This window comes from Elgaria multicarinata, chromosome 2 (genome assembly GCF_023053635.1).
Source record: "Elgaria multicarinata webbii isolate HBS135686 ecotype San Diego chromosome 2, rElgMul1.1.pri, whole genome shotgun sequence".
NCBI classification, from domain to species: domain Eukaryota; kingdom Metazoa; phylum Chordata; class Lepidosauria; order Squamata; family Anguidae; genus Elgaria; species Elgaria multicarinata.
The window spans coordinates 66427027-66444076 of record NC_086172.1 but is presented as its reverse complement, the minus strand read 5'-3'; the positions used below and the strand labels follow the sequence as shown (position 1 = coordinate 66444076).

General features: G+C 41.3%; 1 protein-coding gene across 5 annotated transcripts in view; it reads right to left on the bottom strand.

Moving 5' to 3' along the window:
- Positions 1–1139: 1139 nt before the first annotated feature.
- Positions 1140–17050, bottom strand: part of HEG1 (heart development protein with EGF like domains 1) — a 49058-nt gene continuing 33147 nt past the window's right edge. For all 5 annotated transcript variants that reach the window (XM_063116650.1, XM_063116653.1, XM_063116651.1 and 2 more), the window contains 6 exons: positions 16266–16400; positions 10831–10873; positions 10299–10336; positions 8812–8899; positions 8028–8202; positions 1140–5155 (listed from right to left, as the gene is read on the bottom strand). In XM_063116650.1, coding sequence (XP_062972720.1) covers positions 5006–5155; positions 8028–8202; positions 8812–8899; positions 10299–10336; positions 10831–10873; positions 16266–16400 — 629 coding nt within the window. In that variant the 3' untranslated portion in view covers positions 1140–5005. The remainder of the gene's footprint in view (positions 5156–8027; positions 8203–8811; positions 8900–10298; positions 10337–10830; positions 10874–16265; positions 16401–17050) is intronic.

The following is a 17050-nucleotide window of genomic DNA, read 5'->3' as shown; positions in this document are numbered from 1 at the left end:
TGGAAACGGAATGCGTAATTCCACCAGAAGTCCTATTGAAAGCAATGAACTCCCCATGGCAGCCCCAATCCCTATACAGAGAACTGGGGACTCTGCTGAATAGGGTGAACTGTAGTGCGGGAGGGAAGCATGTGTCGTTGTCCCCCCAACACACACAATGGTTCCTGTGCTTGTGCAGTGATTACGTTCTGCAAGTGGCCCTCTGTCAAGATGGTGTATGAGTGTAGAGATCTACTATATAAGAGTGGCATAATAGTCTTTAGACTATTTGAGAACTGGGTGTCACCCCTCCCTCTGGGCCCCCATCTTGTAGTACATACAAAAAGCACTCAAACTGAGGCAGTCTACAGCCATAAAAACGTAATCGATCTTGACAGCACTGGGAATGAATTCTGTACTTGCAAAGACTTGGGCGACCCAGAGCTAAGGGAGTCTCAGCATCCTGTTGCCCTTGGTAAGAAATAAATATATTATTGGTTGTGGTTGTTGTTATTATGATTATGATTATGTGCAATGGGTTGCTGATGCTGTGGATTCCCCCACCCCTGCCCACCTTCTGCTTTGATGGCATGATCTTAGAATTAGCTTACCTCAGATTCCCTTTTCTGTGCTGGCTGAGGGAGGGGCTGTAGCTCAGTGGTAGAACAGCTGCTTCATATGCAGTAGGCCCCAGGTTCAAGCCTCAGCATCTCCAGGTAGGGCTAAGAAAAGAATCCTGCTTGAAACCCTGGAGAGCTGCTGCCAGTCAGTGTCAGTAATATTGGGCTATATGGACCTATGGTCTGACTTGGCATAAGGCAATGTCTTATGCTCCCCGCCTACTACGAGTCCATGAATTATGCTGTATTTTGGGGTGGGTGGGTGAGCTGTGCAGAAAATATAGAAACAAAGAGAATGCAACTGTTTATTGAAATATGACACTTCCTTTTTCCAAGGCCATGGATTGAAGCATTCTTGTTACCAATACAACAGGTGTCCTATTGGGATTAAAACTATTGCCACAGTTACCTGCTAATCTTTTCTCTGCAGACTTGTGTTTTTTACACCTTTTTCCACATGCCATCTTAGATTTGGGTGTTGTCGGGTTTCACCAATAAAAACTCAGGTTCAGAATAGTAATACTTTTATTGTATCCTTTTATTATACTGACTAGAACGCCAGAGTTCAAATATATTGGATGCTGGTATAAAAATAATCCAATCCTTAGAAAGAATAGTTTGGAACTACAGTACTGTATAATTAGTGGAGGTTGCAAATAAAGTACAATTTTAAATAACACTGTGTTGGAAAATTAAAATAAACAAAAACAACTCAGAAGTTATGTTCACAGATATGCAAAGCTGAAATCCAGAACAATGTACAATAGATAATTGGAAATCAACTGATGGTACATTCAAAGTCAACAAGAAGACACACAACAAGGCTTTATCCTTCTTGTTTGAAAAAAAAGTAGACATCATGTGCAGTTTGAGGCTTTCTTTTTGTAGTTCTGGCAAATTTCATTATTTATGGGGCGGGAGGAATCAAAAGAATTTACTAGATTTCTTTTAAAGGGCAACAAAATTGTGGGTGTGGGGGTATTTGTGTGTGAGTATAGGGTTCTGCAAGATCGCTTTGTTTCAAACTTTAAACATAATCCTATAGCAGAGATATAACTCTCTAATAACCCTTTCAAGATTTTATAAGTTTTCCTTGACATTCCATAGGCCTTTCTATGAAACAACAAACTGAGCACTGCTCATTTTTATCTTCCAAACAGTATCTTAATAATAATTTAGCGCAAATTAATCTCAATAGTAATGTAGTGAAAATGATCATTTAAATCACAACCTTAACCACCTACTGGTCTATCTGTCACCACTGAATTTTCTACTGATGTTTAGCAGGATGAGAGCAGCAAAATGGAGTCATTTTTTAAAAAAAGCAAAAAAACCAGGTGTGTGGAGAGCACACACCCTGTTTTAAAGCAAAGTTGTGCCCTCTGGAGCCTTCTGGGAGCATGATATTCCTTTAACAAGGCTGCTGCCATATTGTCAAATTTGCCACCATTGTGCTGCCAAATTTGGTAGCAAATTTGGCAGTGCCCCTCCCCCTTTATGAGTACTGGGGTAGTGGAAATTGGCACCTGGACCACTGGAAGCCGTCCACCCTTGCTCTACTGAAACTTGACTGGCATGATTGAATTGGCTCATAACCTTGATTATTTTTGAAAAAAATATTATAGTCTCAAAATATTTCAGGTTTTCCTTCACTGTAAAAGATAACCACCATGGTTTTCAAATTATAACCCTAAAGCACATGAAGAAAAACTCAATGCAACATGTAATAAAGCATTAAAAACAGAGTCTCAAACAAATAAGTCTGAGAAAGCCAATACTTTTTGCTAAACAAATTAAATGCTTTTGGCTCCCCTTTCTTCTGAATGGTTTGGGACTCCACCAAGGAGACATTATTCATAGCTGAATGGTATCTAGATATCATTTTTATGATATTTTAATTGCTGTGACATTCTCCAGAGAATCTTGGGTTACTGAGAAATCACTGTAAGAAATTTCTAGTTCTGTGCACAGAACTACAATCTCCAGTGTTCATTCAGTTAAGGGAATGACTGGTTTGTGTCTGTGATGTAGGTATGACTGAAAGCTAGCCCAATGGTGTTTGGCAACATTTTGTCAGCTGAACTTAGGAAATGGCATCTTTTGTATAGAAATGGGCATATCACTGTTGGGTTCTTCCTCCTTAAACAAAGGTCCTGATTCAAATCAGGGGAGTTTTGTGCACACACCCATCAAGCAGATGGTTGGCATTGACAGCTCTGCTAATCTGACTGCCCTGACCATCTGTCAGGAGATGTGTTTGCAGACAAGATGCAGCCAGTATCACCATATGCAACCCATGCTGGATTATGTTTTTGACTGTTGGTTTTTGTTTTTTTTTACCCTACAGAGAGTCTTTTTGCATGTGTTTAATTAGATCAAGGTGAATGAACACCATACATATCTATCTTCCCTATCTGTGAACACAGATTCAGCCTTGAGAAAGAACTTAGCAATAATTTCAGATAATGAACCGCTTTTTACAGTATCCTGAAGCAAATCACAATACAAGAACTCAAACAGAATTCAACACAGCCTACTCCAAGACAATTGGAAACACTGCTGGCAAATGGTTCCCACATAATTTTGAAAATACCGAATAGTTACATTTGTGGCTAGAATAAGATGGAACTGACTGCTTTGTATATTTTTGCCTTGCCCTTTTGTGGAGGAACTTGCTGTAGTTAGGTGTGTAATTGTGGCTGCTTTACGGAATGATATCTCAGCCTGTTTTAGGATCAATGGAATTTGAGTTGAACCTAGCTTCCCACAAACAACACAGACTATATTTAAAATTGAATGTAGTTAGTTAAACTGTCTAACCCCCTTATAAGAGAATTAGTCATGTCTGTGCAGGATACTGGTCCTTAGCCTACATATTCAGAGGTGATGTATTTCTGAAAACAAGATACTAGAATCAGGCAGGGCAGGGCTGCCTCTACCATTTCATCCTTTCTCCTGCATCCTTGGACTCTTTCCTTCCTTTTGTGTTACCTTGTGGGGTTCAGCCCCTCCTTTTTCATTTTGTGTTGGCTACTCAGGGAGACAAGAGTGCTGGGCAAGGTCAATTGGTAGGTCTGTTCAACAGCTTCCTTCTGTTTTCCAGTTTTGAGACATTCATGTGGTGCGCTGCACAGCCTGCTCAAGACTTTAACTGTTCTGAATGCCATGGCATAATCTGCAAACCTGCCCCTTGCTATTCACTCATCCTCCAAATCATGCATGAATATGTTGCAAGCATTGCCCGGCTACTCCTGCCAGCAACTTGAACACTGTCTAAAGTCTTCTTTTCAGAACATCACACATTCTTTAGAACAGCCCTCCACACCTTGGTGCTTTCCAGATGTGTCGGACTACAATTTCCATCATTCCCAGGCATCAAAACCTGACCGCATTCCCCCCCCCCAAGCAGGAAATGGACGAGTCAAAGAGGATTATGTGGGGATTTGAATTTAGTCACAGATGATGTTCAATTGCTTCCCATTTGTCTTCTCCTATAGCTAGCTGTACTTGCCATCATCACATTATAAGATAATGTTTGGTTAGTCTTGCAGGGGAGAATAGTTCTATAGCATCAGAATGGCAGAGATCATCAATTCACTGGGAGTCCAGGGAGAAACAAAAATCCATGCTTGGTGAAGGCATGGACAAGGGGCTATGATTACTATTTGTAACAGATATTGAAATGAATGGTCAGGATTGAATGAAAGCAAGCGAAGGACAACAATAAGCAGCAATACTATTGACTCAGAACATAACTGAGGGACAGGACAGGTCATGAGGAAACAAAAGGGCACATTCTCCCAGAAGGAGAAAAAGACCCTGGACTCTGCACATTACATAAGGATCTGCTGCCCCTAGGCCACTTTCTCACACACATTTCCACCATTTGGTGAGCATGTCACTAGTACCTATTAATAGGCACCTGGCAGGAGAGAAAGGGCTCCTTCCATAAAATATTTTCAAGACAGCTCTGCATCAGCTTTGCATCAAGACAGCGTTACAAACACAACACACTAGATATTATCGGTAAACACAACACATCCTAGTGGTATCAGGTTTAGAGTGTCATCCACAGTGTTGGTTAGTTTTGCTGTAGTGATCTATTATCAAATTCACTTTTTGTGACACAATTAGTGGTGAGAATACACAGAACGCACACATGGGAACTCCATAAAGCTTCTCATTTCCCCCTCTGACAGATGTGTAGATTGGCTTAGTCTTTACACCTGACTTCTCTTGGCTATTCAACAGCAGCTAGAAATGGCTCCTTTCAGTGTTGTCCAAGGGTCCAAAGTTCCCTTTCCATATGCAATTGTGACAGCATCTGAGCCACAGTGTACCCAGGAAACAAATAGCATGTAAATGCCTATCTTCTGTTTGCCTTCCAGTCACCTTATTCAAAACTGTTAGAAGTAATCTCTTCTTCTGCTGTCGTCACTAATGAAGGAAGGATTGTATTGCCCAGGGTAGATACAGGAATGCCGGGACCCAGGAAGGCCTGTGTAGGGTGGATAGAGTCCATTTCTTTCTACTTCAGGGTTCCTTAGATTAGTTGGCTAGAAGGACAGGCATATAATCAGAAAGGAAGGAAAGAATGATTCAATAATTACCCTTTGTTCTCTATGGGATTTAAGTATTAATCAAAGAAGATAACATAATTATGAAAGCAGAAAGCAGGGCGGAGAAGCAAATACTATTATTAATTATATTCATCATCACATCACAGAGTAAATAATCTTCCTTATTCCTTACTGCCCCAACCCAGTTAAATACCTTTGAATATACAAATTTTGAAACAAATCCTGCAAATATTTTTTATCTTAGAAAAACATATTGTTGATCAACTGCTTGGCAATATCCTTAGATAAGATGGTAGAAAAGCAAGATTCCCCCCCCGGTCTTTTTATTCATATGGATAAAGAATTGTGGGCCTTACTCATAGGCAGCAAGAGCTATGAGTGCATACAAAACAAGCATATTTATTTTGTATGTGTAGAAATTACTGGGGAAGTATCCATGGCAGCTAATTCAGGTGGAGCTGGATTGACAAGAGGAAATAATACAGGAGGCGGCTTCCCTACTGGGAAAAACTTTTAATGAGGAACCCTAGGAGTTGGATCCAAAGTTATCTTGAACAGAACTCCATGATCTGGACACCTCCATGGGCAAAAGGAGGGACAGATGATATTCATGGAATGCCTCTTATAATGCTGCCCCCCCCTCCACATCTGCTCAAGTGGTTTGTTGGGCCCTACAGAACAGCGTGGGTAGTGGCACCAGGAGCTGCAGGGGAAATGGGAGACTGGCAAAAAGAATCTCTCCCACATCTTCCAATGCGAGGTTCCATGGATGTGACTCAGCTCCATGAACAGAAGGAGCCCTCCTTCCATTCATGGAATGGCAAATCTGGAACCAACACTTTTAATTGAACCCAAGGCTAGTTGTGGGTGCTGAAATGATAAAAGCCCACTGTCCTTGCCTAGATGAAGTTGTTGTAGGGGTAACTGTGCATAGGTGGCAGGGCAACCAGGACACATCGGGCTCCATCACACCAGTGTTTTATCGCACTCTCACCATGCCTGGTTTGCAGTTTTGCAGCACAGCATTCAGATGACGTCATGCCTGTCCTGCAGACACCCCGCCTCTTTCCCTCCCTTTGTTGTGTTTTCCTAGAGCGGGGAAAGTCTGAATTAAGCAGGGAAAGTCTGGATTATTTTCCCCAAATGGAATTGAAGCACCCTTTAGCCCCCGTGCAGTGCTGTCCTCTCACTATTTCCTTTGTTGGGGGCGTGTGCTTTGAAGGGAGAGCTTGCTGATGAAAGGGGAGGGCAGGGCAGTTCTCTTCCTCCAGCACTGTGTTGGTAAATCTCCAGACAACAGAGCCAGAGTGAGGGGGGAAGGAGCCCACGCCCATCATAATTTTACAACCAATGGACTGGAGGCTGAAGGAGAAGGGGTGGAGCAGGGTTGAGTGAAAGAGCAAACAAGTGAAAGGGAGGTTTCATCAGTATAGCGCAATATCACAAACCCACATGAAAGGGGCCATTAGCTTGATGCGCTAATGAAACGGAACTAGAAATTGTAGAGGAAAACCAGAGGGAAAATTAAATGATGGAGCTCATCATTGACCTGGTTTTCATATTACAGCTGCAAATCATGGGTTAATTAATTAGGATGAATTTAGCATTAGTTTTAGCATTGTTGTTAGTATGAAGTCCAAATCTGGACACTTTACAACTAATCATAGATTAATTCTGGGTTGAAGAATTAATCTATGATTAGTTAAGTTAACTCTGGATTAAAAACAACTCTGAGTATCCGAATTTGGACATCATGCTAACAATCTATGAACAGGGAGTTTGCAGGTTGTTTATACAAACTGGAAGTGGCCCATGCACAATGTGCATCCTGGCAAATTATGGGTTGATTAACCTATGATTTGCCACCTGTTATCTGGCCTCAAATGGCTATTGGTCCTTGAGACCATTAGTCATTTCAGCCAAAGAGGACATGTACCCTATTGGTTTATTTGGCAGAGTAGAGGTTGTGAAGTTGGCCCATGGCGCAATATACCCGGCTCCCACTGAGGTTAAATTCAAGAATCAGAAATCGTAGGAGAGGAAGAAGCAACCTGACTGGGGGGATATAATGGAGACTGTTACATGTACTATTATGATGCTACTATGGCTGTATAAACTACCTATTCCATTCTAGCCCTATGATTCTTGCAGTTCCTTTATTCACTGATGGTTTCAGATATTTTCAGGCTGCCTTTTAGGGCCCAGTCTTTACAGGGTGGCTTAATTAAAAGTGAACCATAAAATAAAATATACTGTTGAAGAATGAGTGATCAGCATGGGTGGTTGCACTAGTATATCAAGCCTGAGGGAAGAGATGTACACCGAATGCATGTCTGTCCCCGTGGATGTCCCCTTCAATATCTCCATAGGAATGAGGAACAAACAGTGTGCTCTTTCTCAAAGGAGTCAACTTAAACAGTGCAGGGAAATATGATCAATAGATTGTAGGCCAGCCTTCCCCAACCTAGCACCTTACAGAGGTTTTGTACTACAACTCCCAGAATTCCTGTGCATTGGCCGTGCTGGCTGGGGTTGATAGGACTTGAAGTCCAAAACATCTGAAGGACATCAAGGTTGGGTAAGTCTGCTGTGGGCATTTCTCCATCTGTACAATACTACGCGATGGAGTGGGAAAGAGCAATATCAAACCCATATCATATCATAATCTTCATTTCTCAATTATTGTTTCCCACAATTCTTATTTTGGGTTGAAGCACTGGTCTAGAACCCCGGAAAGCCATATCCACTATTTCCTACCCTTACAAGTTCAAGTTCCTGCACCATGGAAAAGTATATGTAATGTCTCCAGACTTCCATAAAACAAATGAATAAGCTCAAGAATAGTTACCATGTAGTAAACATCCGTCATCTGTAATAGGTTTTTAGTGCTCCCATTCTCTTGCATTTCAATGGTTTCTCTGCCCCAGTCCTGGCCTCGAGGATTTTTGGGATATTCAGCATACGGTGACATCTGGAAATCTCCACTTTTGAATATGAGTTTGCTTATGTCATTTTTATTCTTCCTGAAAGGAAAATACATTTATATACAGACCATGTGAAAAGGATGGGAGACAGCTATAAAACCCACGAATCTTTCTATAACCACACTGTTGTGCCATGGCTACAATTTTGGACTAACCTGGGTACAGTCCCCACTCAGTCATGAAGCTCATGACCATGGGCCAGTCATTCTCTCTCAGCCTAAGCAACCTCACATGGTTGTTGTGAGGATTTCATCTGGGTGAGAGGCTTAATCTCCTTGGAGGAATGTCAGGAAAAAATGCAAAAACAATAACCTTTTCTTTTTAAAAAATGAAAGAACCTCCTTCAGTTCTCAATTACATGTTTCGGGATTTGCAATATCTGCCTGATACTGCTAACACCTTCATCTTGATGTGGTTCATATGGAAGTGGGTGAAACTTTGGACATTCCTGATTTTTGCAAAATATTTATGAATATCTTGACCTGCGCCAAAGGCTCAGTGCAATCAAATTGTTAAAAAACCGCCAGGTACTCATAATCGTTAGGCAGGCCTTTTTCTCCACATTAAAAACCAATTTTGTTTTCCAATTGTGCAGTTTAATATAAATTTAATCTTTAAAAGAATTAGGTATTTGGTTGGGATACCTACTGGCAGCATGTGACAATGAGAGCTATTCCCATGATGAGCAGAAGTCCCCCTCCAGCTGCTGCAATCACAATGGTGATGAGCTGATATGCTAAAACAAAGAACAGAAACAGAAGGGTTTCACTTACAGATCAGCTTGTATGTTTTAAATAATAACACGAACACTGGCTGTCACCTCCCTGTCGCCTTTAAATGCTCCTTTATTTACAATATCTATATACCGCTCCATATCTGAAACATATTCTGATGCAGTGAACAGAAGAAGTAAAAAGATAAAACATCACTACTAAAACTGTTCTTTGGGTAATTAATGAATGCTTCCTGGAAGAGAGCTGTTTCAGGAGGTGCCAAATGCAGCACAGTGTTGGAGCCTGCTTGACCTCCAGAGGCAAGGAGTTTCAAAGAAAGGGGAACTCCTTGCCTCTGAAGGCTCTTCTCCTAGTTGGCTCCAATCAGGCCACAGGTCCATGTGCAACCGCCAGGAGCTTTCGTTGTAGTCTCTGAGCTGCTGTGATGTCAGGGAATGTTCACAACCCTTCTTTCAGGTATGGGTCAAAAAAATTGACCAAAGAACACAGTTCAGCTTCTTTGAGAAAACTGAAAAACAAGTTTAGCAATGACAAAACGCTCGAACAAAGCCAAAAGATGGCTCAGTGAGATTAATACAAATCTAGATTAGATTATTATAATGTACTCCTGAGGGCTGCCCTGAAGGCAGCCCAGAAACTTCAGGCAGTTCAAAATGCTGCCACTAGACCATTTACTAGCTAGCATACAGAAATTTCATATATTTTGAGACATCAGCAGAGGACAGAGGACATTCAGAGGACTCTGACATTTATGATCTATCAATGAGAGCCTGCTAAAGGTACCACTTTATGTTGATGGTTGGTTAGCCTCCACTAGCTGCTGCACCTTTTCTGTCACAGCCCCAGTATTCTGGACTGCCATCCGACAGATACCTCATGTGACTTCCTCAGTGGGCCTGTTCAGAAGACACCGTAAACCATGGCTTTAACCATGGTGGTTAAGCCAGAAAGCTGGGCCATGTTCAGAAGACACCTTAAACCATGGCTTTAACCATGTTGAATAAGGCTTTTTGCTTTATTCACCGTGGTTAAAGCCATGGTTTAAGGTGTCTTCTTAACACAGCCCGTCTTTCTGGCTTAACCACTGTGGTTAAAGCCATGGTTTAAGGTGTCTTCTTAACAGGACCACTGTTTCTCTCCCAGAGTCAGATTGGGACCCTTCTTTTCATTGTGCCTTCAAAGTTGGAGGTGTGTGTGTGTGTAAACACACACTCAATCTTCTACAGTTTCTGTTCAGTTTGTTTTACATTGTTATGTTATGATTTTTATGTATTATAGATGATTGTATTAAGTTTTTGTTGCATACTGCTTTGGACACACATGTTGAAAGGCAGCATAAGAAGCATTTTAAATAAAAATAAACCAACGGGCAGAGTTAGAGGTGCTGGACAAGGTACTTACGATTACCACAGTTGAATCCTCCCAATCCAAATGGGCAACTGTAACAAAAGAGAGTTGTTATAGTATGTTTTCAATTGCTAAGCATTAATTGAAACAATGGCCTAGGGGTGGACTAAAGGAAAAGACTCCCTCTTAGGTCTGCTCTGAGGCCCTGCCCCCAGAACCACCCAAGACTGCTGATTGGCTCCTGGGGTGAGGCCTGAGCCATGGTACAGCTGAGCAGTAACTAATTCAGTATGCTGCTGGCCATACCAGCACGAAGATCTAGATCCCCTCCCTTCCTCCTGCTGGCAGGGTGGGGATTCAGGGCTAGGACCAATACCAACATTATTAAAATGCATGTATGGGGGGGATGAGAAACAAAGACAAATTTGTTCTATAGTTTACTGTATTTATTTATTTTTATTTATTTATTACATTTTTATACCGCCCAATAGCCGAAGCTCTCTGGGCGGTTCACAAAAATTAAAACCACAGTAAAACACCCAACAGGTTAAAACACAATTACGAAATACAGTATAAAATACTGTACCTTACACAAGTGTCATTCTCAAGTCTGTAGCCATCTTCACAAGCTAAAAGAGACAGAAAGAGAGAGAAAATGACCATTAGCAAATCTCACAAAATTGAAGGACTGGGATCCAAAGTGCTACTTCAGGTAAATTTAGTGCAGCCTTCCCCAACCATGCAGTCCCCAGATGTGTTGAACTACAACTCCCATTATCCCCAGCCAGCACACACTTGGCTGTAGAGATGGGAGTTGTAGTCCAACACATCTGGAAGGCACCTAGTTAGGAAAGCTGGCTTAGTGCAAATGTTTTACAACGGCAAACTCCTGTGCAAAACTGCTTCTGGGAATCCTCACAGTTTCCAAGGAAGTTTGCCATGTGGCGTGGACAGCAGCTGCTCTTTAATAAGTACAAGCCCAGCTTGGGTCATGCAGAATGTGTTGCACCATTATTTTAGTTCCCAGCCAATATGTGGAATGGCCTTCAGAGAGAATACAACATCATCATTATTATTATTATTATTATTATTTATTTATTTATTTATTTATTTATATAGCACCATCAATGTACATGGTGCTGTACAGAGTAAAACTGTAAAAAGCAAGACCCTGCCGCATAGGCTTACATTCTATTAAATCATAGTAAAGCAATAGGGAGGGGGTACTGCGTAGGGTACTGGGTACAGGCACTGGGTAGGGTAAACAGGCACAGGGTAGGGAAAAAACACAAGTGGGTCTACAAATTCTTACAGTCTACACACAAATAACCTCAGATCCATCTAGTTTGGGGCTGTTTAAAGCCCCTAAAGAGGTAAATAAGGTGATGGACTGCTGATGTTCTCTACACATCCAGAGTAACTTGATCATCTGTCCACCAATAGTTTGGTGCAATGTCACACATGTAATGAACACACAACAAACAAACATGCAAACAACAACGAGTTCCAGGCAACTCTGTATTGGATTGATCTTAGAGTAACAGTATCTATACTACACATGACCAAATATTACTGTTGGTATGAGAAATACAAAAGAGAGCATTTCTTCTTGTTCTGGATGTAACTATCTGTCCAGAGAGTAAGCAAGAAGAGGGGGCCCGCAAGCAATGATGGTAAAGTCTTGACAAGTAATGTGGTGCCTTTAAACCAATTGACCAATAGAGGTCACTATTAATCCACAACAGTGCCACAGATTAAAGTCTAATCACAGTGTAATTCTCTCAAATAATATTTTAACCAAAAGCAGCTCCTGGAGACTGCAATGTTGAGTAGGGGAACAGCAGAGATGGGGGTCAGTAGGCCATTGCCCGCCAGACAGTTTTCCTTTCAAAATCACCCCAACAACTATATGTGTACTTACAAGGAAGAAAGATATAGGTACCCTAATCTTTTTCCTCTGCATGGAGAAAACCAGTCTGGAATGAATTTGAGTAGAAAATCACTAGAGGGCAAAAGATTAAGTAACTCCACCCCCAACTATGCTTCTACTATTTTGAATTGAACTGAATTTAATCTAAGAGACCTACAACAGGGTAATTAATTAGTATTGGCCCATGTGTCAAAGTATGTTATCCACATTTTGAGACTAATTTTGACACTTTGCTGCTTTTGGTTACCATTTTAACTGAAGGAAATACAGACACCTGTCAGGATCCAGAGTATAGGGAGGCTTCCACTGAGGAGGAAGCATTAGACTGAATGGCAAATCCAAGTACAACTGAGGACCTAGAAGTACTCAGTACAGTCTTAAGGCAGCCCACAGTGCCTTGTCTCAGGAATGACTTAACTAGGTCCCCTGATGACCTCTCCAGTCACATCATGAGAACTGACTCAATCCCCAATTCTCTCCCTGGGCCCCAGAACCACAAAAGCAAAGATGGCTTGCAGTGGACTAGTGATAAGGCAAGCCAAAATAGATGTAGGAGTGCTCATTTGGTTGCCAAGAGGCTTGATCTCACAGGTTGGCAACTTGTGGTCCTCCAAATGTCCTGACCTGCAACTGCTATCAGCCCTAGCCAGCGAGGAGGGATTAATCATTCTTTTCCTTTATTACATTTCTATACCGCCCAACAGCTAAAGCTCTCCGGCCAGTTTACAAAGATTAGAAACCATTGAAAATATATTATGCATAGTGTAAAAACCATTTACATACAAACATATAAAAAGCCAACACAGATACTGGAGGCATTATATAGCAGTCATGATTAGTGATGGGAGTTGTAAGCCAAAACCTTGGAGGCCAACAAATTGCCCAGACCTGCTTTATCACAAGGGTAGTAGGGGCAACTTGGGAGGAGGGAGATGTCAGAGGAGATCCAGCTGTAAACAATGAGCCGGCACATGACCAGGAGAGGGAGGAGCTGGCAGTGAGGATATAGGGCTCTGAATCTTCTGTATCACATGTAGCTTAGGGTGACCATATGAAAAGGAGGACAGGTTTCCTGTATCTTTAACAGTTGTATTGAAAAGGGAATTTCAGCAGGTGTCAATTGTATATATGGAGAACCTGGTGAAATTTCCTCTTTATCACAACAGTTAAAGCAGTTAAAACAGTTAAAGCTGTTTTAAAACTGATCACTCTAGTATAGCTCCTGCAGCTTTAACTGGTGTGATGAAGAGGAAATTTCACCAAGTTCTCCATATATACAAATGTCACCTGCTGAAATTCCCTTTTCTATGCAACTGTTAAACATTCAGGAGCCCTGTCCTCCTTTTCATATGGTCACCCTAATGTAGCTTCAACTTCCAGTAGCATTTGCTAATAAATGACATGGGTTGTAAATCCCTATTGTACACTACGAATGTTGTCTCAAACATTTAAAAGAACAATCTTAAAGTAGTCCACCATATCATGACAAAAATGTGTTTTCTTATACACATCTCCTCAAAATGAAGTCCCATTGCATTCAATAGAGGAAAGTAGGTATTGTACTGCAGCCTAAGTCCAATAACAGGAAATAAAGCTGTCTGATGGAAAAGTTTATAGATTTTTCTTTTTTTAAAGAGAGGATTAGTTCATCTTTTTCACATCTGTAGGTACCATTTTTAGAATATAGCAGGATAAATGCAAAATGACCACAAATTAAGTGGGCAACCACTATGAAAACAATATGCTAGTAATTCAAATTGCATCCAGTTTTGGGTGCCACAATTTAAGAAAATTATTGACAGTGTGATCAGAGGAGCGTGACCAGAGTGGTGAAGGTCTGGAAACCAAGTCCTACAAGGCAGAATTGAAAAGCTAAGTATGTTTAGAGTGGAGAAGAGATGTTTAAGAGGAGACATGATAGTAGCCTTCAAATATCTGAAGATGAAGCAGACTTTTTTGTTGTTGCAGGGGTCGCAATGAGAACAAATGGGTGGAAATTGGAAGGCAGCTGATTTCCGCTAAACCTCAGGAGAAACTTTGTAATGCTAAGAGCTGTTCAACAGTAGAATAAACGGCTTTGGGAGGTGGTGAACTCTTATTCACTGGAGGTATTTAAGCATTGTCTAGACAGCCATCTGTCAAGGCTGCTATAGTTGCAAGTTTCCTGCATTGACCAGCGGATTGCAGATGATCTCCAAAGTCCCTTCTAAGTCTTAAAATGCTCTGATTCTCTATATCTGAAACATAAAACACAGCTACAGCTCTCTAACTCAGTTTTCTGGACACCACAGCGCTGGTCAACTTGTAGATGCTGCTTTTAAGGAAGCCTCTACAACACTTTAGGCAGGTTTGCCCATCACACAAAGCCATCCTGTAAAAAAGCCACCATGGGTTGCTTGTTTGCCGAACAACCCACAGTACTTCTGCCAGACAATCAAGTTTGCCATAGCTTGTTTCCCTACTTGTTCCTCAGTTAACATGTTGGTGTGGCTTGTTAACCATGAAGTGTGGCTTGTTAACCACTCTGAACAACCCAAGAATAAACCATGGGTTCTCAAGGTGGCTTACTTGAGAAAAATGAGCCACACTGCATGGTTAAAAGCCACCCTCCATAAAATGTCCTGGGTTCAGACAACACACTAACTCATAGTTTAACAAACATCCCACCGGTCAACAGCAACACACAGTCAATCACTGGGTGTGAGTTAGCATGTTGTGCAAACAGGCCCCAAATCTCAGAGATATAGATGGAATATATTTTACTGCTTAGCAGAATTTCCAGTCATCAAAGTTTGAGAGTATTATGATTTGAGGAATAAAGGTATTAATGTTCTGATTGGAATGGTAACAAACAACTTATGCTGCAGATATATGTCCATTAGTTGGCCAATCTAGGGAGAATAAATGAAGAAATAACAGAACATCTAAAAATGTTTACTCAGAAGTAAGTCCTATGGAGTTCAGTGGAGGCTTACTCCCCAGTAACTGTGTTTAGGATTGCAGCCCAAGTCTTTCCTTAACTTGATACACTCTCTCTTTTTCACATCGTTTCTGTCAAATTCCAGTACAGCTAGTGGAACTTTTATGTGTAGCAGAGCTAAGAGGGAAGCCATTATCACCCTAGTTTTCATCAGCTGCACCAAATTAGCCATTAGTTAAGTTTACTTCAAAGCCAGCTCAGACATAACTAACTGATCCTGCAAAAGACCCCAGCAACAGAACTCCAGGATTACATCATGGGGGCCACCCAAAGGTTTTCCCCAGTTAGATCAGACTACATGTGGAACATGGCATCATCACAGGTGAGCAGCATGTGTTAAGGACGCAGAAACTAGAAGGCATTTGTCAGTGATCGCAGATGTTATATTTCCCAAGTTATGCAGGGAGGAGTGGAGTCTAATGGAAGTGGCTACTTTCATTAACAGAAAAAAGTGAGATTATATTTCTGAAATCTAGACAGGATCTAGGATATATCCATATGGTTTAATCAGCATGGAAGAGCAGGAAGTCCCTGAACGTGCAGAGAAGGCAATCTTTTATTTTGAATTGAACTGAATTTAATCTAAGAGACCTTCAACAGGATAATTAATTAGTATTGTCGCATGTGTCTAACTATGTTATCCGCATTTTGAGACTAATTTTGACACTTTGTGTCAGCTCATTTGGAACAATGTAAAGTTTTCACCCATAATAAAAAATAGTTATCTTTGTACTTCCCTTGGAGATCAGACAAAACAGAGACAGAAATACCTTCACGATGTCATCTCGAAAAACTGAACTTTCACCACAGCCATATCATATGGCTTGCCCCCTTTTAATCTTTTCATGGGACCTTGCAGCATGCTGTATAAAAAGATAATGTTATTGCTGCACAGAGAACAAGCAGGAGACAATATCCCCAATTTCTACGGTAGAACAACCAGTACTGTGAGGAGGAAACCTAATAAGCTCTTAATACTTTTTCAGAGGCCTGGTCTCCTTAGCAAGGAAAGAAATACAAGAAATCATGTTGATCTGCAGAAAAATCCTTTGAACTGGAACCAAAAGATTAAAGGCGAGCCTCAGCGATCCGGCTGCATATGGCACAATACCTCTGCATGAGTGATCCAGTTTGTTGTATTTGAAGTATCCAGGCTTGCACTGGCAAACTGCAATGCCATCCAAGTCCATGCACACAGAGGTTTCCTTGTCGCATTCCGGATCTTTGTGTTTACACAGGCCGCCAACTATTGCAAAAAGAACATTAAGAATGTTATGACATTGCTGGAAAAAAGTGCACCTTGACTGGACTCTTTCCCTACAAATACCAAACTGAGATTAGATGAAACTGTTTACACCATTCATTTGAGTACAATGTTCCTCTTCGGAATGCTATCATAAAGTACCAAGCGGTACAATTCTTGCTCATCTCTCAAATTAAGAACAACAATGTGGCTTTGTTTTATGCAATGTCAAAGGAGCTAAAATTGCAGCTGGTAGTTTGGAATATTTGGAATTTAAAGAGACCGCTTTCCCTTTAAGTAACCCATGTGCTTCTAAGAGCCTCCACTAAATCAATGTGAAACTGAGAATACACTGAATGGGGGTGATTGGATGATCACAGGGCTAAAAGAAGCCATCATGACTTCTCCTCTTGCCCCTGTGCATGTTATGTGCATGATCGTGATTTGCATAATTACCCACAATGCAGTGTGGGTTGCCATGTCATCTGAACCAAGAGAGTGTGATTTCTTACCAACCCCACAACCCCTGCTAAAAGCCATGGGTTGTGGCAGGGTAAGAAAGAACCCCCGCTATGCCCAACACCCAGTTTGGACAACATGGCAACCCACGCTGGATCACAGGTAATTATGCAAACTGCGGTCAAGCACGTGGC